Source organism: Vidua macroura, chromosome 2 (assembly GCF_024509145.1).
Source record: "Vidua macroura isolate BioBank_ID:100142 chromosome 2, ASM2450914v1, whole genome shotgun sequence".
NCBI lineage: Eukaryota > Metazoa > Chordata > Aves > Passeriformes > Viduidae > Vidua > Vidua macroura.
The window spans coordinates 38,404,256-38,431,619 of NC_071572.1; the positions used below are offsets into that span (position 1 = coordinate 38,404,256).

Sequence of the window (27,364 nt, forward strand, 5' to 3'; positions counted from 1 at the left end):
GTATTACCAAACTGTCATGTGTGTTTCCAACATTTCAGGCAAATGAATGGACTAAGGTAAATGATTAACATTTTATCTTGCTTTCAACATGTTACCAAGTTTGTAAACTAAACTATTTCAAATACCAGGAAGCAACCATTTTCCTGTTGTTGCTGCATCAATTCACTGGAGAAAACCATAATGAATATAAAATTAAAAGATGCATAATAGTGCAAATGCACAGGACCCTTCAAGAAAGGTAGATAGATTCAGCATTTCTTAGCTGTCAACCACACAGCTCCAAGATTTAAATAACTTTAATACAGCTTTTTAATTAGATAGGAAATTATATATGCAAACCAGGAAAAATACTTAAATGAGCTATTTTTACATTCAGTAGCCTCTAACTCTGGATCATAAAAGCTAACATCCCCAATATTTAAAATTACAGACACCACCTCATTGAAAAGGCTGAACAGGACCTGCTGGAGGCAGACAACTGGAAAAAGCATGCCTGAGAAAGGTAGACTTTGGCAGTCTCTTTGGGAGGATTCTCTCTCAGCCCACTCACAATCTACCCAGCCCAGAATTGCCCCCAGGAGCAAAACACTGTGACCAGGTGCTCTAGTTAAAACATCTGCTGCTGCATGGAGCTGCCAAGGCAACAGCATTCAGCTGTGACGTTTTCCAAATCACAAAGTTAGTACTCTGCTCACTCCTGACAGTGTCAGTGCCAGCACTCCCAGTGACTTTCCCCATAAAAATGACCCAGAAATGACTCCAAAAGCTCTGACTGCCACTCTTTAGGTTACTGACAAGAAGGTGTCCCAGATTGTATCACTGATGCTACTCAGTTGGACAGGTAGAAGGGCAAAGCAGCTTTCTCAAGAAAGGGGACAGGTGCAACTCCAATTAAAGGCTCTTGAATCCTTATTCTTCTACATAAAAAAATACGGTCATGCAACTGCTCAAGTTGGTGTTCCAGCCCACTCCCAATGTATGAAATGTACACAAACCCCTATCTGCAAAAATTACTTCCTCCTTCACAAATGAAACTTTTAAATAACCTTTAAAAATAGTGTTTGAAAGAAGAACATTTTTTTTTCCCTTCGTAGTCCTTCCATCTCCAAAGGAAATTTGAATCCAGCAGTACAACTGTGTACACCATGAACAGACCATAACATGGCCTCAACCACCACACCCCTCCACTTAAAACACTGATAAGTTCTGGTACTACATATATACTATGGGGTCCTTCTTTGCATGGCCAAAGTCAAACTCCAGAACTTTTTAGGCATAAATTGCCCTTTCCTGAACAGCTCTAGCAATGCATCCTTTCCTCCTAGAAAAGCTCATAGGAACTTTTTGAATCAGTGACATGTTCTTTTTCAAGACAAACTACTTCGGAACACTAAAACTGAAAGGTCTACAGTGCAGTGCCATCAGTGATGATTGTTTGAAATCCTCTACAGGACCAGCTACCAACAATAAAACTTTTAAAAAGCATAGAAAATTATACCAAAACAGTCAGATTTTCCAAAATAGGCTGTCATAAGAACACATACTGAAACCTATCCACTGATAAAGCAGGTAAAAAATTGAATAAACACTTCTGTAACATTAATCACACCATCTACTTTCTATTCACCATATCTTTTTCATAATAATGATACTGAAACACAAATGTTAATAGAAGGACACAGTCTGTGTAAGCCATTTCTTCATAAAGAGCTTACTATTCATAAAGAGCTTTCTATTTTCATTTCAAATACATAAAAACATATTTCAGTTCATTATCAGCCTATGAGTAGCATAAAATTTCAAACACACTTCAGAACACTTATTTGCATTGACAAAAGTCGCACAAAGTTGTTTTTTTCGTTTTTTTTATCTGCAATGGATAAGCATGTCACCCCAGACTACAGAAAGACAAAAGGTGAAGGAGATGCTGCTCCCCACCTTGTTTTGATGTTGGTGACAGTCTGAGGGGCTATATTCCATCTCTGCTAGGTGCTGTGAAAGTCTTTCACTTCCACATGCCCAACACACTCACTTTTACTTTTTAAACTAACACCTATTTTCCATTGGTAGCATCAACAAATAAAGGTGCTCAAAATGAGGGCTAAGCAACTGGATACATAAAATTTAGTAAGTTACTTTTAAGATGCTTCCCTTCCATTAATCCCCCCTGCAGTTTTTGTGTCTAAGCTTCCTCCTGCCTCACTCAACATTGCTATGAACCTACACACTGCATTTGGAACAACAGCAATTGTCGATGTATCAGAGGCTGCTTGATTTTACCTAGATCAGGTACCAACAGCACAAAGTTGAGAATAATACAGGCTTTAGCTTGTGCTTTTTATGTCTGCTGGGACCTCGAGCACTTAGCAAGGAAATGAACCTGTAATGAGGTCTATGCTATCACGATTTCACTTCTACTAGAACCTGAGGAACCTGTTTTGAGATGAATATGGATGCTATTATCACACCTACACACCCCTGCTCTGAGAGGAAATGTCACAAAATGCCAAGTTCTGAAGTCTGGACTAAAGCAAACTAGGTCAAAGCAGAACTGCAACCTCCATTTTCATCAGTAGCCTCCTGCCCTATTTTTAACTTGGTCTTTAAGGAGGCTTTGTCCCCAGTGGCCAGATGTGCCGCAGCTGAATCTTTGCAAACATAGCCTTTGACAGAGAAGAGGCCTATACTGTTCTCAAAATCCAGGGCTTTGAATTTCACTTTGGATCGAATGGCAAACAATGCAGGTCACAGGCTGATTTTTCTTCACACTTTTAGCAAGAAATGCTGCTCAATGAACAATCAGCGTGTCAGACCTCCCTTCAGTATGAATACAGAAGCACATTTGTTAGAGCCTTTCTAGCTCAACTTCGACAGCTCTGCCTAAAAACACTATTCAGCTTTTGTGCAAAGAGCAGTCCTCATCCCAAAATGTTCTCCAAATTCCATCTTCAAATTCCTAACTCTCTCAAACTGGTATATAGTATCATACATCCAATAAACTCCCATGGATGCATAGCTACGTATCACATTAATAATTTAAAATGGATTTATTTTGTTATTTCTACATCTACTCCTTGTCAATTTAATGTTTCACTTGTGTTCTCTACATAGTTTAAAACCTTACAGATCAGGAAATAATGGCATTTAAATCCTTTTGTCCTTCATGTTATGTATGGTAACACCTCTGGCTGCAAAAACCTACAACTAACACTGGTATTATATTGCTGAACTAGTCTTAAAATAGGTACAGCACCCACAGCAACTACAGCTTTGGAGAAAGAAACAGAAAAAAATCTTTCATTTGCGTGAAAAGCAGCAAATTCTACAGCAACTGCTTTGGAAAATCAGACTGTGCCACCATTTTTCAGTAGGTGTAAAAGGTATTTCAGTTTGGAAAAAAAAAGGTTTATAAAATCTTAATAATTATTATAAAAACAAAGATAACGAATACAGTTCTGAGCAAAGACAAATCTTCTTCATATGTTGCTGCCTATGTTGTCACCAAATTGTGTATGTCTTTTGATCTCACCAACTACAAGCAGTGCAATCATACATGTCCCAGCTGGCAGTTCTTGTGGTGCATTCTCTAAGAACATCTAAGTGTTCCCACTTCAGTTGGCCAAGGAAGTTTATGCTTAGTTTAGTTTTTCTATCTTCATTAACCACAAACACAGTAAAAAAAATAAATAAAAAAAAAAAAAAAAAAAAACAAACCAACAAACCAACCAAACAAAAAAGCCAAACAAAATCCACCAAAAAAAAAAAATCACTAAAATTGATCTTCCACTATACTGCAAAAACCCTACAGAGAAATAGGTATCAAGCAGTGATGTGTCAGGAATTAGTCCTGTATTCCACTTTCCCTGGCACACAATATGGGCTCCACTTATGCTAAGAAAGCCTGAGGCAATATGCAACTGTCTGAGGTCAGAACAACTATCTGCAAATAAACAGTAACAAGTATATTGTCTGTTCTGAATGAAGCATAAATCCTTTGGGGATCTGATTGTTTTGATTCAGTCTTCTTCCTCTTTGTTCATTCCCCTGAAGATCGGACACAAAAGATAAAGATGTCCCTGACATTGCAAAGAGAATGACAGGACAGTATCTACTTGATTTCCTCTACACCCCATGATACATAAAGCAAATAAAAAGGCCAGGAGGAGGACAGGAGACTCAGTGACTCAGACCACACACAGTACATGGTTTCTCTCTTCTTTATTTCTGACTCCTTGAGGGATCACATGTTACCTGTAATCAATCCCACTGGGATAAAAGGCAAGAAAATTATTGGAAGGCCCTCTAAAGCACCTGGAATCATAATGAGAGAAAAATACAGCAGTCTCAAGGGAAAGTAAAAGGACAGCAACATTTAAATCTGCTCTTCATTACTCATGGAATAATCTCTTTCCATTTTTATAAAAGGTTTATTAGAAAAAGCAAATCAATTAGATGGATATCTGATATTTTCTTTACCTTCAGGCCTTCTCTCTCCAGAATACGATTGTTCAACAACTGGTCCAGAAAGTGGATCTGACACAGAAAGTGCCTTTAAGATAATGAGCTGCATATTGAGCAACTAAATCTTTTGTTTACCTTGGGACAGGCAAGGGAAGTGGAGCTATGTCTGAGTTGACTGGCAGGGAAACACAGATATCTTTGGCATTTGTGACTCAAACAGCTCTGCCTGCCCATCTCTGAACATGAACATCACTGGTGATCAGACATCAATCACTTGAAAAAGGAATCACTCTGGCAGCTTGAAAAGTAGCTTTTTTTACACCACATTAGCCTCTAATACCATGGCTTTCTAGAGAGATGTTGAAAGAGTGTCTAGAAGTTCTCCATGTGGTACCAGTCAGCAGTTACTGCTGTTGCCTATGTCAGGAGAGATCCGCAATTAAAAGGGACAGCAAATGTAAAATAAAAATATGAAAAAGAAAATTAAAGCAGGGAACAGAAATAAAACTGCACTAAGACATTATGACTATTGGAGGAAACACAACTTCATCATTAAGTCAAAAAATGGCCCAAAAATGCAAAGAAAGAGAAATATGTCATACACTGGATATTGGTCGGGTGATGTAATATTAAGAAACGTCACTGGATGCAGTTCACTGAATAGTTGGGTAAGGGAAAATATTATTCATACAACATAAGTTCCAGTCTCCCACCAGTTATCCTAGATCTGACCTTCTTTTCTATGCTCCCTTCCTCTCACATACACACAATTTCAGTGGCTAAAAACATGGGGGAAAAATGAAGAGAGCAACAAGTACAGTCTGAAAGGAGACTGGATCCCAGCTCCGAAAGAGTTACCTGGGGCTGTTCTCCTGCAGTGCTGGGCAGCCCTGGACTGCAACAAAGTCAGCTGGATTTTTAGCACAATTGTTGATAAGCCCAAACAAATAGCTAAACTCCTGCACCCTTCACAGTAGTTTCCCTCCCCAGGACTTTGTACTGAATTTTTTACTACCTTTTTTTTTTTTTTCAGAAGAGAGAATTCAAATTATTTCACATCTCAGTGGTAACATGGTAACACAGCTTCAATACTCCAGCTAGGAGTGACAAAGTGACAAGTACAGAAAAATGTTTTCAAAAGAACATTTAATCACTTAGCATTCACATCTTTGAACTGCTGCATGAAGTGCTACCCAAAAGCTAAATATTGTTAAAAGATCTCTTGGCTCTGTTTATTCTGTGAGCACACTTTACCACCAAAGCCCTTACAAAACTTGCAGCCACTGGTCATGATATTAGCAGGAACATGATGGTGGAATTTACAGTAGAATATTAAAATTGAAGGTACTTTCAGTTTCCCTTTATGCAATTAACCCAGCAACAACAGCAAGCACTACTAATCAAAGAATTCATGTTTGAGACAGCAAAGCAGTGAAATACTATGACATTTCTGATGTAGGGGGATTTAACACTGCTTACTGCAGAGTCTATAAATCAGTTTCTCTACAGAACTCTAAAGCCGCAGGTGCCAAATATAAACCTTTTTCTCCTAATCCCATTCTTGATCTTTTCATGTTATTACTGGACTTCCTGGATAAATTGTTGCTAAAGTAAGTTTGGTCTTTTTTCCTACAAAAATTGCCAAACCAACTGCTGGAATTCATTTGTATTGTCCTCTTACTAGAAGAATTTCTGTAACATTCCCATTGACCTAATTGCAGGTTTTGGCCTGAAAAGATGACACGTTTCTGTGAATCTGGTAAAGCTGTTGAAACAGGGATATTAGAAGTGAAGTACCCTTCTGGCCCCTTTCATCAAGCTCCAGGCTGAATCCCCTTAGGAATGTGATGGCATTTCTTCTCCCTGCTTTTTTCTAAAATCCTATTCTAAGCTACTTAAAAAAAAAAAAAAAATTAAAAAAATCTGACCAAAATAACCCAGAAACTTAAGTAAAGGCAGCTGGAAAGATGAAAAAGTGATGATAATGTTTAGATGTAAACCAAGCAACATGTTCCAACAACTGGCAGGAACTAAATTTTGTCCCAGAAATGTATGTTATTAAAGAATCCTGTGTCAGTGGGGAAATCCCTAAAATCACAATACAATTACATTGGTTTAAGTCATTATTTGGAAAGTATTATCATTACTTAGAGAAAAACAGAGTTTTCATGTTTATATAGTAAATATGAGTGTGGTACATCTTACAGTAAGTCTTTTTTCTTATAGCTGGAGAATAAAAAAATAATAATCATGGGACAAAATTGATTGTTTCCAGGGTAGATACCATAGCTAGGGTAGATACCATAAGCCATCATTAGGCAAGCAATTCAAATGAAAAAATAGATAAAAATGTGATCAATATAACATACTATATTAGACTTAAAACACAGTTTGCAGAGCCTCCAACCCAAAGCAACTTGTCCTTTTGCCCCTGATGCAGACGAATCTTGCTCTAAGCTAAGTCCCATTTTATGGCAGACACAGTGCCTGTAACTTGCATCCTTTAATCTGGCAAAATCCTTGGACGTGCCCACAATTCCATTTAGAGTCATGTTTCAGGGATCCATATATAATCATGTCTCAACTGGGATCCATATATAATACATGTCTCTAATCATGTCATACTGTGCTGTGTTCCTGATTTTAATATATATTCCTAATTTTCTAAGCTTCTGTCATCCAGGGCTTTCTTACCTGCGCAGATTTTCCCGTCGTAGGTCTCGCACACCCAGTCGTGGCACTCGCAGAGCGGACCGTAGTATTTGCCAGACTCAGTCACTTGGCAGATGCAGACTCCACACTCACACCTGCCTCTGTCACTGCACAGCTTTCCCCCTGGGACGCGGCACCTGAGCTCCGACTCAGCCTGGGACAGCCGGCAGGAAGCAGGAATACCCAAAGCGCTCCTGTGGGGGACAGCAAACAGAATAAGCGGCGGTCAAAGCCAGGGGCTGCAGCTCAGAGCTGATGAGAGCTTGGCTCATTTGAAACCACCCTGTCATTGGCGTCAGCCAATACCCAGAATATTGTTCTTACCACCTCTTCAGCTGCAGTTGCAAATTATTACTTGCCTCAAATCACCAGTTTTCTTCGTTTTCGTCAGAAACCTCATTGCTACCCACAAGAATGCTTATACTTTATTTTACTTACCTGTTTAACTATATTGGCCTCATCTGCTTTCCTATCAGACATATCTGGTGTATATGCACAGACACTTATAGTTTGATTATCCATCATGAAACATTTTGATCTTAATTATTTCAAAAAGTTTAGAGACACCATACATCCAAACACCTGGGTAGCATAACAGGAATATATATCATACATCACACTTAAGGTTGATTCTAATAAAATATGTTTGCCAAAGTAATCCTTCTGGTTGTCTGACATATATGATCCATGCTTCCAATGGAAAAGGAAACCAAAGTAATCATGGCTTTCCACACAACATTGTAGGTTGTGGCTGTGGTTTTGGTAAAGGCAGCAGAATCCAGTTCTAGATCTGCAGATTTGCAGTTCTACCATGCAATTGTACCATGCACCAGAGCACGTGGAGATCAGGACTTTCAGGACATACTCAAGGAAAATCACACTTTATCTCATCAGGAGCTGAATCATAGGAAGAAAGAACAAAGGACTGCTCAGGCCAAAAACAGGTCTCCACAATGCTAAGGAATACTGAAGATATAGATTAATAGAACCTGCCCTTCTCAAATAGCAGATTTTGCAAGGCTCTGGAGCAAAGGAGCTGCTGGCCCTAGAAGCCAGTGTGTGCTGGCTGTGGTGGAGGTGGAGAGTGAAGGGCAGTGCACCTCACTGTGCCACTGCACCAAAGTGCAGCAATAATCAGGGTTCTGTGGTTAGGTGCCTATTCCACTCAAGCAGCAGAATCTGGAGGTTTGGGTGTCAAGAGTCATCACTAGCCAACTCTTCCCCCTTCGCTGCTTTCAGAGTGTGCATTTTGGGCATCAAATGCATTGTTGCAAATAACTGCAGTCTGCACATGGCCCTACCTCCTGAGGTTCCCAGTGACCCAGAGCGCTTCCCTCAGTGTCACCTTTAAGGAGGCAGAGGAAGAGCCAACTAACTGCTCCACCGCTCCCTCCGCAACCCCAGCCTCCACACTCCTGGCACCTGAAAATCAGTCGCACCCCCCCGTGAGACTTGAGAGCCGCACTTACCGCAGGGCCGGGGACCCGGCCGGCAGCGCGGGGCCCAGCAGCAGCAGCAGCAGCAGCAGCAGCCCCAGCAGCCCCGGTGCGAACATGGTGCGAACTGTGCTGAGCCGCACCTGGGGTGCTCCTGCAGACGGGCGGACAGACGGGCGGACAGACCCGCCAGGCACGCGGAGAGCTGCGCGCTGGACAAGCCCGGCTCCAGCGCTGCTCCCCCCGTGCTGCAGTGGCTCTGATTAGCTGCCTGGGAGCGGGATTTGGGCAGCACTCTGGGAAGGAGGCTGGTGCCAAACCCCGAAGTTTACAGTCTAGGCAGGGAAGTAATTAGAAACAGTTGCGCAGCCAGATGGTTTATTTTGATGTTTTAAAAGTGGCCCGTTCACAGATGTGAACGAACTGTCTCATTCTCAAAGTAGAGGCACCGTAAATATTTGAGGTATGTGTATCCCCCTGTCCTTTGACAGACGGCGGCTTGGGATAATTTGTGAAACTTGTACCGACCAGGAGACAGGACCAGCGCTCCCCAGCTACAGCATCCCTGCCTGACTGCTGGAGCACCTCCCTGGCGCCTGCCTCCCCAGGTCCGTCCTTTCCCTCCTTACCCTGAGGTCACCTGCTCACGTCACAGCACCGTGCAACACTGCAGGCTGCCAACCTACACCAGCACGAGTGACTGCACATTAAAGTATTATTAGTTAGCCATTTCCTAATGCCTTATTAAAACACAGTCCAATACTTCATCTCAGCAGTGGGAAATTTTTGAATTGCTTTAAAACAAAGCTAAGAGGAAGGACAGTCTCTCCAAATGAATCAGCTTTGGCAGATATGGCCACTGCACTTCTTTATGCTGCAGAAAAGTTTCAGATCCCTCTGGCTGTCCTGGGAAATTGCTGTTTGCCTGATACATCCCTGGGATGGAAAGCTTTTAAAGTAACAAACTTTCACCACAAAAGATGATAAGTTATAGGTGTCCTAGTCTACACACACATGAATTTTTGAAGCAGGCAGCTGAAAGAAGAAGCTTTCACTGGTTTTGAAGCTTGTATTGGAGATTAAAGCCCTCAGTATCTTTCTCAGAATGAAAAAACTCTTGTTTTAATTTCATATCAAATATCTAATATACTAAAGATTATACTGTTCCAGAAAACATTTTAAGATTTAGTTAAAATTCTGACTCAGAGGCTGCCTTTCCTATGAGTTTAAGTGGGTGTCCTACATTTTACATAGTGAACTCAAGGCTACAATTCACAGCATTTCTGCTAACATAACTAGTTCTGCTAGTTATATTCCTGAAAAAAAAAAAAAAAAGCATCAAGCATTTCACTTTGTTCTGCTGGCCTTATATATGAAAAAAAGAACCTTTAAAATCTAGTTTGGGGCCTGTTTTCAGTCAAGTACCCACTTCACTGGAGGATAAAACTTTATCGAAAATCAAAAGAAGAGACTGGACATAATCTGCTCTGGCATCTTTGTAAACATACATTATTAGTCCCTGAAGATATACAGGCTATACCCAAATATTGCCCAATGGACTGTTAAAACACAAGACTCTTGTCATATTTTAGTAAGATATATTGAAGTTGAGAAGTTCAACTGTCTACCCATAGTATACTACCTTCTTTATGACACAATTTTACCCTAAAATACAAGCAAGTAGAATTAGAATGTAAAAAAATCTAAAAGCCCCATATGCAGCTCTTGCATACTGAATCTATTTTTTAGTAGTTTTGCCACCCTTTATAGTATATTTCATATTGCAAGTGTGTTAAAATATTTTCTCAAGCAAAGCAAATCATAAAAACCCTGCATTGCATGATCTGTTGGCTTCAGTCCTGTGAATGTTTACAGTCCTGCTCACCCCATGCGTTTGACTTACTTTGATGGATCTAGTGAAAAGGGAAGTAATATTGTCAGGCAAATCAATAAATATTTATTTCTGACAGTCCTTGAACTTTGAAGTCCGTGCTTAATGCAGCACTATGTGTTTTAGCTGTGTGATAGTTTTTGAAATGTATTTATAATGCTGCCGTAAAAAAAATATTAATAAATTAAAACCCTTTAGATTACAGAAAGGAGAGCTTTTAAGAACAATGTGATTGTCAGAAATTGTACTGCCTGAAGTCTCAATTTAGAGAAGAATAAAGAGAAAGCTTTGCATTTTAAACAATAGTAATTCCCTTTTAGCACTAAATTTATCTTTAATCCACAACTTTAAAGGCTGCCATCTGTTCATCTTCCTCCTTTTTCCCTGAGCAGACTGTTGCTGACAGGTATTCAGAACACTTTCAAGGGGACTACAAACTATAACTTCAAATGTACAAGGAGAAGACATTCACCATGATATGATGAACTTATCATTGTCTTATTTTTTTTACATCTGTCATGTTTTGAAGAAATACACACCTTTTTGCTGTGGACTTTTCGAATTTAGAGAAGGCATACTTACACAGTCAAAGGATGCAGTATTTAAAATGTGCATTCAGAGCTTAAATTTAATAAATGTTTTCATATGTACCTGTCTCTAATACAATATCTCAGTGCTCCCTTAATAGATTTTAACATTTTCTCAGATTATTGTTTAATCGTTTAAGCCTAGAATGTTTGTATGCATGCATGTATAAACATGTATATAAAATATATATATGTACACACATATGATGTGTATGTATTCAGGAGCTAATTGGCTTCCAAACAGGCTGTAAATTCAATTTAAAAGAAGTCAGTCTCTTTCTAAATGGGAACCTGACATGCTGCCTTGAGAACTGCTCACTTCCTTTCAGCCACTCCTGTACACAACCCTAAGGAACTTTGTTCTCTACTGGATAATATACAACTACATGAAGCACAGGGCTTGTAAAATGCATCTTTTCCTATGTATTGGAGTTTCAGACTAAGGCTCTAGACCTGTAGGTTTTTGGTAAATGTATAGTTTACAATTGGTAATGCCACTTCCTGCAGAATAAAAGTTGAAAAGAGAAAGTCAGCATATTGCTGATGAGGAGGAGATGTTGGAATGCACCTGCTAATACTAAACTGCCTTTTCAAAATAGGCATAGACTTAAATAATACTTGTCAGACTAAAAATTACTTCAAATAAAGACATGGAATAAAAATAAAATAGGTGCTGTTAAGCACACTTACACTTGAACCTAATTTTTTAAGTGTATCCTTATTACTGTTCCTGATAAAAGTTTGCAGGATTAGGTAGACACATTGGGATAAACCTTTTCCCTGCAATTTTATTGACCAGTAGAAGAACCAGTAGGGTAATTTCCTATCCAAACTGGTGAAGGTTATTTTTGTCATTTCATAGTCTTGTGGACTGTGTAAAAACTAAGCTGCAAGCCTGGGGGGTAGACAAGATAATTCATAGGCAGTGATTTTTTTTTTTTTTTTTAATAAGGCAAACTTCAACTTTGCCAGAATTGTTTTTATTATAAATCAAATACGAATAATATTAAAAAATAAGGAAAAAAAAAAAAGAAAAAAGCTTTTTTACTCTAAGAGTGGTCTCATGCTGGAGCAGAATGCCCAGCAATGTTGTGGGATCTTCACCCTTGGACATAGTCAAAAACCATCTGGACAGGGTTTGGGCAACATGCTTTAGGCTGTCCTGCTCTGGGCAGGTGGGTTAGACTAGGCCATCTCCAGAGATCCTTTCCAACTGCAAATATCCCATAATTCTATAACTCTGATGGCATAATGTGCTATTGAGCAAGCTTTTATTCAGTTTGGAGAGACAGATGGACTCTGCCTACTCCTTTATTACAGCCTTTATTACAGCAAACATTTTAATTTTGTTGTCACTTAATAAAGCCATCAGCTTTGCAAAACACATTCCATGCCGTTCTTAAGGAATTTCTTTTTAATAAAACAAATCAAAATGCATATAAAGTGAACAGTCTAAGCTTAAAAAAAATTTAAACCATCAAAATCTGTCAAATACTCCTCCTGGGTTTCCATTGAAGCCATTTTAGTAACAGCATGGGTTTGTAAGACTGGAGACTGAAGCATTTAAATGCAGAGGCGTTCAGTTACATCAAAATTTTCTAAAATTAACCAGAAGCTGAAAATCCTGCATATCAAGCAAGTTATTTCTCCTCCATAAAATGTGGAACAAGGAGAATTTTAAGTGTCCAGTGATTCTTCTGTGAAAGATACCCAATCACTAAACTAGGTGGCTGTAAAGATCTTATGCAAACCACTTTAACAGCCATGAAGCAAAAAGTACTTGATGGAGTTAACTAAAATCTGTCTGAATTGAACAGTTCAGAAGTGCACGCAACTGTTGAGAGTCATCACTGTGCTGGTCAACGCCATCCCTGGAAGGAGCAGGAGACAGAGTACACCAGAGCGGTACAGAACTGAAAACCTTGTGTTAATTTTGCTGACATGACATGGAATCTGGGACAGCTGATGGTATCACACAGGGAATACAAACAGCTTTTGGAGTTACAGAATCAAAGTTAGAACAAGATAAAAGCTGAGCTGGTCTGAATGTTGCTGGCCCGAACAGTACAGAATATAAGCTACCCAAACAGTTCAGAGGCCAACATTAATCAAGATGTTATTTTGTTATACTCTAGGGTAAAACCTTAGCTTACTCCTTCATGCCTCAGTTGAAATTTTAAATAGCTGGTAGGTCTTTTGTTTGATCAGTGTTTGCTAGTGAATTCCCCTACACAGCAATAATACCCTGCTTTTACAGAGGCTTTAAGGAAGCACAAGATATTTAAGCATGATCTTGCAAGAAAGCTTGCCAGCAACAATAGTGCATTTTAAAACCCAGTCTACTGCATTCTTAACTATTTAGCATTTATTACAGAAAGCAAGTAAAGCTCTGTCGTAAGCCAAGCTAACAGTAATCGTGAAGAGCCCAAGAAAGGAAATAAAAGGCGTAAAATTTTCCCCATAAATTATTACTTTATGTTCAATTTGTGCCTTGTTTCTCAAAAGGGATAAGGTTTCTTGATGCTGGGAATCTTGAAAAATCAAAAATAATGGGAAAGGCTATCTTATTTGTGATCTTTTTAACTAGTTACCTGAATAAGTTACAATGAAGGATCATTCTCATCATTTTGACCAAAGAGCTGCTCCTAAGGACAGCAAATTTAAAAAATAGATGCTGCTGAGTTCTTCAGGGCAGAACTCTAGTGCTGAGTGCCTCAATTGAACACACGCACACCAGATTCTCCAGGGCAAAAGCAACCATCTTGTTTCAATGCTGTCTTGCATTGCTTGCTGTTAAACCAAAAATGAAGGAGAGACAGAAATTAAGAAAAAGGAAGTGTGGGAAAACACCACTATTGACCTTCTTCTGAGAACTCCATACTGACTGAAAGCAAACTAATTCTTCACACAGTTAGCAGCAGAATTCAGCCTCTCCTCAAAGGTGTTAAATTAAGAAAACCATACTCCATGTCCTTTATTCTGGTTGATCACTGTTGTCACATGTCACAGACACTCAAGAATGACAATTTTTAACCCATCCCAATCAAAGTCACTCATGAGTGTTAACTGAGTTTCTCTTGCTGATGTCACTTGTCTGATGTTGCTCTGTGACCATTTCTGTTATGGTTACAGGTTTCTGAGCAAAACCACCACTAGCCAGAGCCATAAAGGGCAGATAGGTGGAAGCAAACAGAGCTGCTCAGCTCATCTGATTCACGTGGGGCCCCAATAACACCAGGGGGCTGCTCAGCATGTGCAGAGCAGGACTTCAGACTATGGGAGAACTTTGTGGTAACCATCATTAAGATGACAAAGGACTTGGGCACACTGAGGCCAAAGAGCAACAGGCAGGAATTTAGCAGGTTTTGACTTGTATCCTATGCCAAAATTATTAAATCTTACTTTGGGTCTGAAGTTTAATTCTGAATTGCTAAATGATATTTTGTGACCTTTTTTAAAAGCTCAAGCACCAAAGCAGTATTTCATTAATTCTTTTAGTCATTATAGACAGTCTGAAATCTAATCAAGCACTATGTTCTTTCATAAGTGGTAAATCAAATTCCAACAATGTTGGAAGTAAGATCAGCTCTTTGGGATGTTTTTAAAATTTGTTTACATTACTCTTCAACTATTTAACAAATGCTTAGGGAAAGTAAGGACAATAAAGTAAATAAAGTTCAAATAAATTCAAAAGTAAAACCAGGGCTTGAGGGCTATCCAGATTCTGTAATGAAATATGTAGAAAAAATAGATGCTTTGAATTTTTTTATTTTTTTTTTTTGTGTGTGTTTCCAGATTATGTTACAGAAATTAAAGTTATAGGTAAGGTTGAGAATTCTCCCCTTGAATTCTCAGTACAACTCTTCTGGAATTTCCCAAAATTTTCTTTTAAATGGACATTCTGCCATGGCCAATTTCAAGCATGTGTTGAAGTATGAAGGATGAATAAGGAAATTCCTTTATCTGGTCTTGATTTGTAGAGATGAGAGGTAAATCTTCACTAAGAAATATCTTTTCTTTTGACCTATTTAACATTACTATAAAGTAACATTGTAAGATTAACTCCCAAATTCTGTCTTTATCTATATGTTTATGGCTTGCTTTGTAGGTCAGTGTGAATTTCCTAAAATAGAATTAAAACAGACTTCAGCCCTAAATATTAAACATTGTTACAGACTTTAAAGGACTAATAGGTTCTTTGCAAAATTATATCAACAATTTTATAGATATTTAAGTTTTATTCTCACATGCCTTCGTCACTCAAGTTCTAAAATGTTCATAATTGCTTTTCATGTGCCACATCTGAAAGTAAATTTGTGGTTAAATAGCAAAGCAAGAAAGGGCTTTTCCTTGCAAACAGAAGACCTTCACCATCTGCACAATTCTATGAATGGAAGACTACTGTTTCACCTTTGCACACTACATCAAGGAATCAAGGGCTAAATCCTTCTTCCAGCATGAGCATCATCTGATGCCAGTTGTGCTCAAGACAGGCTGTCAGAGAAAATCCAGTCTTCTCCTGAAAGTGTGGGTCCCCATTAGCAGCTCGTGCTTCACAGAGTAAGGGGCAGGTAGTAACAATATGTTACCTAATACAACACCAGGTAAAAGAAGTGCCAAATACATAAGGAAACATGTATTTTATATAATACAAACCACGAGTAAGGAAATAAATCCCTTCTTTTTGGGAACTCATTAAACAATATCTAAATTACTGCAGCATATTTTGAACCCCTCTCCAACACATGACAGATGCTAATGCATGAATTCAGTGTCAGGCCACCAAGGCAGTTGGAACTGGAGCACTTGCACCATGAGGAGAGGCTGAAAGAGCTTGGCTTTTTCAGCCTGAAGGAAGGATGGGTTTGGGGGCACCTAGGAGCAGTCTGACAGATTCTATGAGGAAGCAGTCAAGAGGACAAAGCTGGGCAATTCCCAAGGGTGAATTGCAGGAGGAGAGACTGCTGACAAGGGAGGGTCCAAGTGCACGTCAGGAAAACATCTTTCAGCACAAGGACAGTCCAGTACAGAAACAGGCTTACCAAGGAGGCTGTGCAGTCTCTGTCTTGGGAGGTTTTCAAGACCCAATCGGATAAAGCCCTGAGCAAGCTGGTGTGATCTCATCTCTGAGCCTGGTTTAAGCAGATCAGTCAGACCAGATGGTCCCCTGAGGTCCCTTCCAACTGGAAAATTGTTCTATCAAGAATTATTTTTCAGAGGCCAGTATATCCATAGGAAAAATGTTACACAAAGTCACATCCGCTGGCAAATGGTGATTTCTTTTGTTTAGCTATAGCTGCAACGTTTCACTGTTTGCAACTGTCAGTTTTCATTCATGAGACGCTATCACCAACAGCATAATGCTGCCTAGCAACTTATTCCAAGTAATGAAATGTTAAGTGGGGAGGAAGAGACAAAATAGGAAGAGTATTATTTGTCAGCACATTTATTCTTAAATTGTTTTGCTTTACAATTTTTTTCTCATGAAACATCAGCTGACTGCTATCAAAAACTGCAAACACTAAAATTAGGTGCTTAAATTTACTGGAATTGCTAATGCTGGTAATACATGTAAGTAGTGCTGGCAGGACTGCATCTGTAATCCTGAGGCCAACTCCCCAACTGGCTTATTAGTTTTGGTTGCCAGCATCAAATAGATATAATTTAAAGGTACCTAATACAATTTATGCCATACACTTTCCTTCATCTTTCTGGGGTATTTTGCTAAGGGCTTTGTCTTTTGAATCCTATTCCACATCTTTACCATCTCCAGAAAGTTATAGGCTCACATTCTCCACCATACAGTTTCATTTAAACATAAATTTTCCACAAATTTACTTTTTTTTTTTAAATTTGTTCAAGAAGATAAATACAGATTGAACATGTCAACCTGATTTACAGAAACAATTTTCCAAGTATTTCTTCATCTGTTTATTTGAGGTATCTCTTTCATAGACTCATTTAGGCTGGAAAAGACCCCTAAGACCATCTTCTCCAACAAGTGAAGACATTTTTATGAATTTATTTCACTGTGGAGCTCGAGACTGGGCTTTTACATGGCTCTTCAGCAATTTGAAAATTAACCACGCCACCCAGTGAAGCAGAGGCAAAGAAGTTCGCCAGCACTAAAAAAAACCCCTAAGATGTACAAATAGGGTTTCTTATCAAAATAAATAACCTATCCTAGCACTTGAAGACCATAATGAAAAAATTGAAAAACAAACCCCAAACCAACCAAGAAACAAAAAAGCTGAAGCCCGAAGGAAAGCATAATGAAAAAATTGAAAAACAAACCCCAAACCAACCAAGAAACAAAAAAGCTGAAGCCCGAAGTAAAGCCCTACAAAACTGCCGCAGCAAGCGGCGCCTCGGCCAGCGCTGCTGTTGGCAGAGCGCAGTGCGGCTCAGCCCGAGGGACCGCCCGGTGGCTCCGTCCCGTGCCGGGCACCACTCGTGTGTTTCGGGGCGCAGAGAGCACAGTTCCAAGCCCCTGTGGGGGTGTTCTGCGAGACGGGACCGTGGTGGGGATCGCCCCCTGCGGCGGGGCCGCTAAGCCACCTCTGTTCCCAGCCGGGTTCCTGAGCAAGGCGGGGGTCTGTTTGTTCCGAGACGCCCGTGCGCGGTCCGCACCGTCTCCTCCGCACCTGCTCCCTCCCCGCCCGCCCCCGCCGCCGTTGCCGAGAGACTGAACGCGGCCGGCGCCGGGCGGGCCCCGCCGCCCCGATCCATCGCGGGGAGGGCGGCGTGCGAGGCTGGCACAGCACCGCAACGCCCGCACACCCGCGGGGGCCGCTCCCGACCGCGCCATGAAGGGAGATGCTGGCGGTAGGTCGGAGGCGGCGGGCGCGGCTCGCTCCCGGAGCGCGGTGGGGCCCCGCGCCTCCCCGCCCCTCTCCACGGCCCCTCGGTGCCGGCGGCCGCCGCGGCTGTGCCGGGAACGCTGGCGGCTCCCAGGGAAGGGACGGGCGCGGCCAGAGGCCCGCCTGGCTGTGCGGCAGGGGGGAAGGGGCGGCGGCGCCCTCCGCATCGCCCGCCCCGGCCCTCCTTCCCCCGCGGAAGGAGGGGGCGCTCCGGGCCGGCCGCCACCGGTGGCCTTCCCCGCGCCCCGGGGCCCTCCGCAGCCTCGTCACTGAGGCAGAGCGGGGCCGTGCGGCCAACAGGCCTCTTCGGGGGGCACGCATTTAATGGGGTGGTTGTGGATGGGGGCGCGGGTGGCCGCGGAGAGCTCCCTCCCCGGGGGAGGTTCGGCTGGTTCGCAGGGGCTGAGGGCTTGGCGTGGTTGGAGGGACCGATGTACCCAGGCCTGGACTAAATCTATTTAACGTACAGTGTCAGGGGTTCGTACATCGAATAGGGAGAGATGCTAAATATTTTTTTGTTATTGACATCTTTTTATTTTAGTACTCTCAGTAAAATCAGAAACATATTTCTAGAAAGGATCAAGGTTTCTGATGGCCTTAATGTGCAAACGTGGCTTTTAAGTCAGCTATTATTTGGTAGGGTAACTGTTGTTGCATCCAGGCAAATATTTACGCCGAGAAAACACTAACAAAATGCTGTTTGAGTCTTTTGTATTTATCTTAAGTGTCATCAGTTTCCTGGTTCGTTTTGTTGTTCCTTTTCATTTCCTTCCCCAGCAGCCCCATTCCACTTGCCCTTTGAGTGATCTATAGAGAAATGATACATATTAACAATGAACTATGCTCTGCTGCTTGAATCACAAAGCTGAAATTTCTTAACTTCGGGAAGGGGATGGGAAATCACATTTCTTCGAGTTGGTCTGACTGGATACTAGAAGTCTCCAGCTGTCTTCAAGTATATACATATACCTTTGGAGACTTTTAGGAACAGTTGGGTTTGTTTTCATTTGGTGGGTTTTTGGTTTGGTTGTTTTTTTGGTTTTTTTTTGTTTTTTTTTTGTTTTTGTTTTTGTTTTTGTTTTTGTTTTGCTTTACCATTTGAACTTGGTAACTTTCAAAACTGTAACAATTGGCATATAATTTGTGCTTTAGTCTTCTTGTTTTATGCATCTGTTTTATTTTAATCTGAAATGTGGTCCATCACAGTTAATTGAGCTATACCACGTGGAAATACAACTTACTCTGTTTTGACTTGTTTCCAGCTCCAGGCCACTGCTGGTACCATGAGCACTATGTAGATCTGTATGGCATTGATCCAAACCTATCTTTGAGTCAAAGACATTTTATGTCTTAAACCTTCACAGTAGAAGATGAATGCTATCACACTGTGTTGTAGGGACTATTGGGCTGCTGGACCTAGCCCTGGAAGACTTCTAAAGACAAGAATGTCTTCTTGAGGCATGAGTAGCTCATGTTGAGATAGAACTGGTTCTGGCTTCTGGAGAGTTTGGTTTCCTCCCAACCTGCCTAGGTATTTAGGAGTTCAGTCTGTTACAAAGATTTCTGATGTGCTTATGAGTAAACTAGAGGTGTTGCATTCAAAAATAATTTTTACCATGTTACTAATAAAATGCTTCCATGGTTGGATCTCCATTGGTTTTGAGCACAAAACCATCTCTCATTGGTTTTGAGCATAAAATCTTTTGGGGATAAAGAGCAAAGTCAGCCTAATGTGGGTGTTAGAGGTTGAATCATATTTTTTTTTCCCCTTTCAACCTTTTTCTGTTTTCCCTTTCATTACCTTCATAGCATCTTTTATTTCAGCTGAAATTTCCTGTATTGGTTAAATACTGCTAAACATCTTGCTTTGCAAAATACCAGTCCTAAACTACAGTTGCAAATTGTCTTGATTCTACTAGGTAATTTCTTTTTCCTTTCTTTATTTTCTGTGATATTTTAATCTTTTATCACTTTTTTTTTTTCCCTTCATGGTGAGGACAATCAAGTAGTGAAACAAGTTGCTCAGAAAACCTCCTTTGCTGGAGGTTTTCAAGACCAGACTGGAGTAACCTGAGCAAACTGAATAGCTTGGGCTGTTACCAGAGTTGATACTGCTTCAGCAGGAGGTACTATTGGAGACCTTCTGAGATCATAGAACCAAATAACGGTTTGGGTTGTAAAGGACCTTAAAGATCATCTAGTTCCACCCCACTGCTGTGGGCAGGGACAACTTCCACTAGACAAGATTGCTTAAAGCCCTATCTAGCCTGGCCTTGAATACTGACAGGGATGGGACATCCACAGCTTCTCTGGGAAACCTGTTTCTGTGCCTCACCATCCTCATTGTAAAGAATTTTTTTCTAATATCTAATTTCAATTTACCCTCTTTTATGTTAAGGCCATTTGCCCTTGTCCTGTTGCTACGTATATTTGTGAAAACTCCCTCCCCAAGGACTGTAACTCCCTTTAGGTACTGGAAAACTGCTCTGAGGTCTCCCTGGAGCTTTCTCCAGGCTGAACAGCTGCAACTCTTCTCAGCCTTTCATCATAGGAGAGGTGCTCCAGCCCATCTTTGTGGCCTCCTCTTGACTCATTCCAGCAGGTTGTCTTGTGTTGCAGGCCCGGGACCTGGGCCCCTGGAGAATCTAGGTGAGGTCTCACAAGAGCAGAGTTGAGGTCCTTCCAACTTGAACTGGCTTATGATTCTATGAACAAAGTTTTCCTTTTTTTTTTTTCCTTCCCTCCGAAATAAAGCCTTTGCCTACAGTACATAAAGTACCAGAGGTTATGGTGCACCTTGTAGGAACTGCCCTGCAGCAAGGGCATGTCAATTAGTTTGTTTCAAAGGGAAGATAAGAGGATTAAAAAGTCCTAATTCTCTTTTCAGGACTTCAAGTTTAAGGTATATAGGCATTAACTTTTTTGCTGTCAGTTTCTTAAAGGATAGAAAAGGAGGAATTTGCCAAGGAATGATGATCTAGAATATTTCAGTTTCTTTAATAATTATTTTAGCAAAAATTGTAACAAATATAAAAGAATATAACCACCATTTATTTTAATTTGTATGTATTTAAATAGTGAGAAGATGGATATACAAGGTTCTAGGCATACTAGCATGTAATTAATGATACAACAAAATCCCAGAAACATTAAAATAATCACTTAAGCAGGCATGCTGCCATCCATCTGCCTACAGAGAAGCTCCTTTCCACCCATGTATCATGCTGGGAAGGAATTCCTTCCTTTAAAACCTTGAAAAATTGATCCACAGTACTCAGAGCATGTTACTGAACGTGGGGTATTATAAAGAGAGTTTGCTCCTTGAATCCACTCAATCAATGACCTGGCACTGCCTGTCCCCTTATGTTCATAAAGGGCTAAACACATTTTCCACCTGGACATGGTTATGCTGCAAAAGAAAATTCCAGAACACTGCTCTCTGCTTTTATCTAGCATGATTCTTACTAAGGACATTGCTACGTGTCTTTTTGTCAGCAATGGGCTCTGACATATATTTGTATCAACTACATTGCAGTTGATGGATGCTAGGTCAGCAAATGGTGGGGAGCTGGCCCACAGTCCCAATGAAACTTTCAAAGTAAACCAGCTGTTAAACTGTGCAAATGTATTTGGGAAGGAAATACATTGCCACTGGTATTTTCTCTACATATGATTAGTGTGCATTCAGTGGCCATCATTACATTTTAGCATTTTATCAGCCATTCTGACAGTATAATTGTAGAACTTGGAAAGCTATCATATTGTCTGGTCATGCCAACAACCAGCCTGTTAGGGGGAGGTGGAGGGTGCTCACCAGTCTTGGTTTCCACTGAAAAGAAGAAGCAGGCTCCTTGTACAGGGAAGTAGCTGCTTCATGCTTGGATGTGTTCCACCTTTGGGATACACGGGGAGCTGGGACTTTGAAATGTGAGAATGTACTTGCTCTTTACTACAAAGGTCACTTTGGTGTACCTGGATCTCTATTTTGTATGTAAAAGTGTAGTGGAATGTGATATAAACATAATTTAAAAAATCATCTTCAGTTGTTCTGGCTTTTTTTTTTTTTTAAGTCAACCAAATCTCTTAATTAAAAAAATGTGGAAAAGCTAAGCAATTATATTTAAAATTAAAAAGTTCTGTTTGTGGCTGAATCACTGCACCATGTACATGTATGTGTAGTTTCTTCAAAATTGTGTATTGCAGATGTTAGAAGGGTTAAAGTAAAATGAACAATATTATGTGACGGTAGCAGTAGACTGTATCTCTGGCTCACAAGAGATCTGCCTTTGTATGCAATGAGATATTTGATTCTGCTTGCTGGGTAGTATTTTGGCGACATCTGAGAAGAAGAATTTATATATAAGAAATAAATTTTGTAAGAGCATTGTCCTTAGCCAACAATAAGGGAAAACACAAGAAATGCGTTGCGAGCAAAGAGCTGAAGTCTGAACGCCTGTCTGTTTTCAGACTAGATGTTGTTACATTGGCAGCCTCAAGCAATTTTTAAGCTTTTCACAGTTTTGAACCTCAGTCCTGGTATTTTTAGTAATTTACAAGATATCATCAGTCGTTCTTTCCTACGTGTATCCAAATTATTTGAAAATATGAATGTAACTGATTTTTAGAATATTTCCTTCAGTGTACCTTCTTTGTGAGGAAACAGCTTTGTTTTTAATAAATATTAAAGTTTGGTCAGTTATTAGCAGTATATCATGCTTAAATAACAAAGAGATCTTTCAGAACATTTCATCAGATACAATAATGATACCACACAGAGAAAAAGTACTGAAATAAGCTCTTACTTGAAATTAGTTATGAGTTAATAGCATCTGTGGTGGCATGTGTCATGTGATTGTATCCACTGGAATACTGTATTTACCCTTCTAAAATAAATATATCTATACTGTTGTGTATGCAGCTTGCTCACTTAGATTTTTGCTACATGAAAACAAATGCTGAAATGCCATTTAACTGTACCCATACCCAAAATCAGGGATAGAAGAACCCATGGATGCAGGGAGCAGGCAACAGAGAAACAGTGTCAATTTGCAAAGAAGGAAAGGAGAAGGCTATTGATGAAAGAATGGGAACTTCTATTTTTTCTATAACCATGTCATGCATACTGAAGTTAAGAGCAATCAGTTTCTCTAAGGTAGCCTGTACTTTGGGGCTTTTTTAATGTATGGTACGGAAATGGGGTTTTGTCATCATGCTGTGTGTATGGGTGTTCACATCATCTTCCTGTCACCCATTTTAGCTCTCACATTTCTAATTATTGTCTTGAAGTGTATGTGCCACTTTCTGTGTCCCTGCTCTGGGAGAAGTTGGAAGCAGAGTTGACATTTTCAAAGAGAGAATTGAAGAGAATGCTTGTAGGTGGCCTGCCTTGGGAGGACCTTCAGGCAGTGCTCACATGATCTCAGGTGACAAAATCAATAGGCAGTGAGAAAAAGTATGTTGGAAGCCAGGCCTTCTAAGGATGTGTCTGATTTTTGAATTCTCTCTCCATAAGTTATAGGTAAGAATATCTGCTTTGTTTTCCTGTTGATATTTCTGTGAAGTCATTTTTCAGCTGCCTTCTTTGTCAGCCAGAGCCTTTTTAAGCATGTTTTCCTGACTTTGTGATAGAGATCTTTTGAGCAGATTATGCTATATACAGTGAGCTTGCTTTATAAGTGAGACTCAGATTTCTCAGTTTTTGATTTTGTGGAGGATCAGCTACTTTTTAAAATTTGTCTTTTGATTTTTTAGGAACTGCATATTTTCATCAGAAGGAGTGTCTTGCACTTAGTGGGAATACTGCAAACTGGGTTATATCTTCTTCTGACTCTTTTTTTTCTGAAGTGCACAGTGGGTTCACCCCAACCATTGTCCTAGCATACTTTCATTTCAGCAGAAGCTGCAAATTTAGTGGATGGGGGTGGGTTAGAAAGCGTAGAGGTTGCAGAACATGCCTGCAAGTTCAGAGATAGAAAGGAAGAGAACAAGGCTGCCCTAATGAATCTGAGGGGCTCAGAGTGTGAGTAATTTTCTGTTTAGTTCTATTCCTTTTAATTTGCCTTTTCTTCTAAAAATAGAGGAGAAATTGAAAAGACAGTACGTTGCTCCCTGAAAAGGTTGACACCTGCAATGTGAATTTTCATTGCTACTATAAAGAATGTACTGCAAAGAAATGTGAAGTGGTTGTAGCCCCAAAACTCCATGCTATTTTCCTGTCTTAAGAGCCTGTCTTTGCCCTGCACCCAGTATGTCTTAAAAACATTGCAGCTAGAAATACATCCTAGGGAATGTATTAAGCCTTTCACATTAATAACAGGTTGTGATCAAAGAAAGACCTAATGACGTATGTCGGAATCAATGCAGGAACTGCAGGGGTGGATTTGTATCAGGGTTAGGGAGGGCTACATCCTCCTCATTGGCACAGCTTGGTGCGCTGCTTGCTGGGTGTCACATGCTGGAAGGAGTTCGTGCACATCTCCCCTTCTCTTCATCCTTCAGCTGCTTCATCCCTGAAAAAACAAGTGCAAAAGGGATTAGTAGTCCAAGGGTTAAAATTCTTTACATACATGGCAGAGTTCTGAAACTGCAGCACATGGAAAAAATCTAAAAGTAGTGAGAACAGCAAAAACAGTTGCATAGAAGCTTGAAAGCAACTGTGCTTTAGTTTGAATAATCTTGCTAAAGACCATATTATTGGTTTGTCATCTTTATTCTGAATTTTTGTGTGCATTTCTGGTCATTTCAAGTAGAGAAGTAAGCAAGCTGATTCTTTTATTCCATAGCATTTCCTCCCTTCCATTTGGTTTTATATAGATGGAGATTTGTTTATTCAAGGCTGCCTCTTAAAAACAAGTATTCTAATTTCTTGAGTCACAACACTGATTAGCTCAGTTGGTCAGAGCATGGTGCTAGTAATGCCAGAGCTGTGGGTTTGATATCCATACGCACCATTCACTTAAGAGTTGGACTTGATGATCCTTCTGGGTCCCTTCCAACTCAGAATATTCTGTGATTTCTGTGATTTAAGTACGTGAACTGAATCTAATATGGACATTTATTATGAACATCTAAAGTTCATGTTACTTTCTGTGCCTGGACCAATTAAAAATAACTTGAACAAATAAAGAGGCACTGGGTAAAAGGAGAAATGGGAATTTCATTAGAAGGGTATGGCTAATCTTCCGCATATCAAATATATAAACAAACAATACTGAGAAAATAATAAAAACAACATAGTTTGTTTAATAGACTGTTGATAATTATATGCTTTTTTACCCAAATGGACATAGCTTGTTATTTAGACAATCATTTATAAAAAAACAAAAAAAAAAAAAACAAAAAACAAACAAACAAAAAAAAAAACCAAAACCAAAAAAAAACAAACAAACCAGAAAAATCAGTAAGTGGCTAAACAAAAATCAGTTTTTCATATCCTTAACTTTTTCTCATAATTATTGATTGCACTTATCTTATTAATTCTCTGTTTACTGCTACATCTTTTCTTAAAAGCTTACTAGAGCACAGTAATAGCTATTACCAGAAATAGTAAATATAAAATTATTATTTTGTTATTTCACTGATTAGCTTCTGAGTAACAATTTCCAAAAGAACATACTTGTAAGAAACATTTTAGGCAGTGTTTTTTTCCCACAGGGTTTTGGGAAATGCAGGTCCCAAGGCATTGCAGTAACTTACCACTATGCTAAATGCAGCCATTTGAAGGTTTCATGACCTCAAAAGGCACACTAGCAGCTCTGAGAGTTGAAGGATTTCTGGTCGTGTTTTGGTCTAAGTAGAGAAAAAAGGTCAATCCATTACACTGGAGAAAATGGGAAAAAATTTTAAAGAGGAGGAAGTTTCAAAACAGAAGTGGGAGCATGAAACTTGAGCATGAACGTGGAGAAAGCATGCAACCTCTCTGAATATTATTTCATTTTTCATTTGTTAAAGAAGGTTTATTAATATATAATATTCATTTCACAGTATTTGCATGTTTTTAGTGACAGCTTACCAGTTTTACTTGTGCTAAGATTGCTGTGAATGACCATTTAAAATGAATGTAGGTGTCAGAAGTTGTCCCTTATTTTGTGCCTTTAGATTATTTCTGTTTGTTTTTAAAAATCGTTTATTACATAATGTCAGCTCCTCCAGCTGGGAACATTAGTACAAGACCTCAGCCCTGTTACTGTGTGGTTTCTACAAAGACCAATGGTTCAGACTTGGTTTTACAGAGACGGGAACTGACCTCTTGAATCTGAACGAGAAAACAGAGGAGGAGTAGACTTTGAGGGACTTGGAATAAGATTAAGTGTTTACATTTGTCATAACAACTAAAAAGAAGAGACAGACAAGGATGCAAGCATAGTGTTTGGACATAAAGCAGCAGCCCATGGGATTGAAAAGGCCAGCTGAGACCAAGCACATGGGCATTTCTGCAGTCCTGAACCCACTATTGCCTCCAGCTAATCGAGGACAGTGTTTCTTGCATTCGTGTTAGAGAATGTGTCATTGTGATACTTGTGGCTGTAATTACCAGGGCCTGTAGTGACAGCACAACAGAGCAACACAGTTAAACTGGAAAAGGGCAAGATTTAGGTTGGACATAAGGAAGAAATTCTTTAAAATTAAAGTGGTAAAGACATACAAACAGGCTGTTCAGAGAAGCTGTGATAGCCCTATCATTGAAAAGTGGACAGGGCTTTCAGCAACCTGATCTAGTGAAAGATGTCCCTGACCATGGCAGGGAAGTTGGGTTACATTATCTTTAAAGGTTTCTTCGAACTCAAACCATTCTGTGATTCTATCTTATACTAGTTTTGACAAACTTTTGGTTGTTACAGGGCAGTGTCACCTGCAAACACTTGGTCCAAAGTAAAGGTCCAGAACAAGGTCCCGAGATCTTGGTTTCTTCCTCCCCCATTTTGCTCAAAAAATAAATAAAAAAAACAAACTCTAAGAGGTTGTATTTCATGAACAATAGAATTGTTTTCATGGACAGACAGTTACTTCTCAGGAGAGTGTATCTTCCTCATCTGTTTTAATTTCTTTAGACACTGGGATCCATGAACTGTGTCTATGGGAAAGTCAATCTAAGATCTAACTCAACCTTGCTGCTCTCATGGTCTGTCCCCTAGTTGTGGCTCACATAGCTGAGCATACAGAAGGCTCAGTCAGTGCCACCCATGCAGGAATGTCCAGATGCAGCCTGACCTTGTGGAAATAACATGTTTTCTTCAGTCCTTCCATGTGCCAACACATGCCCCACAGACAGCCAGCTGGCTGGCTGTTGGATAGATAATTGTTAGCATCAAAAAAAGTATTAGAAAAATACATGTTGATAGTAGTATATAGCAAAAAGGCTCTTCTGATTTCAGTAAATAACATTAACATCTATTGGCTGCTTAACATTGCCTGTTT

At 39.9% G+C, this 27,364-nt stretch overlaps 2 protein-coding genes across 6 annotated transcripts in view; one reads left to right on the top strand and one right to left on the bottom strand.

Moving 5' to 3' along the window:
* Positions 1-8,822, bottom strand: part of ITGBL1 (integrin subunit beta like 1) — a 128,979-nt gene extending 120,157 nt beyond the window's left edge. For both annotated transcript variants that reach the window (XM_053971167.1, XM_053971166.1), the window contains exons 1-2: positions 8,643-8,822; positions 7,156-7,367 (exon numbers count right to left, since the gene is read on the bottom strand). In XM_053971167.1, coding sequence (XP_053827142.1) covers positions 7,156-7,367; positions 8,643-8,728 — 298 coding nt within the window. In that variant the 5' untranslated portion in view covers positions 8,729-8,822. The remainder of the gene's footprint in view (positions 1-7,155; positions 7,368-8,642) is intronic.
* Positions 8,823-17,414: 8,592 nt separating this feature from the next.
* NALCN (sodium leak channel, non-selective) overlaps positions 17,415-27,364 on the top strand; it is a 229,626-nt gene continuing 219,676 nt past the window's right edge. For all 4 annotated transcript variants that reach the window (XM_053970810.1, XM_053970811.1, XM_053970812.1 and 1 more), the window contains exon 1: positions 17,415-17,912. The gene's annotated coding sequence lies outside the window, so the exon portion shown is untranslated. The remainder of the gene's footprint in view (positions 17,913-27,364) is intronic.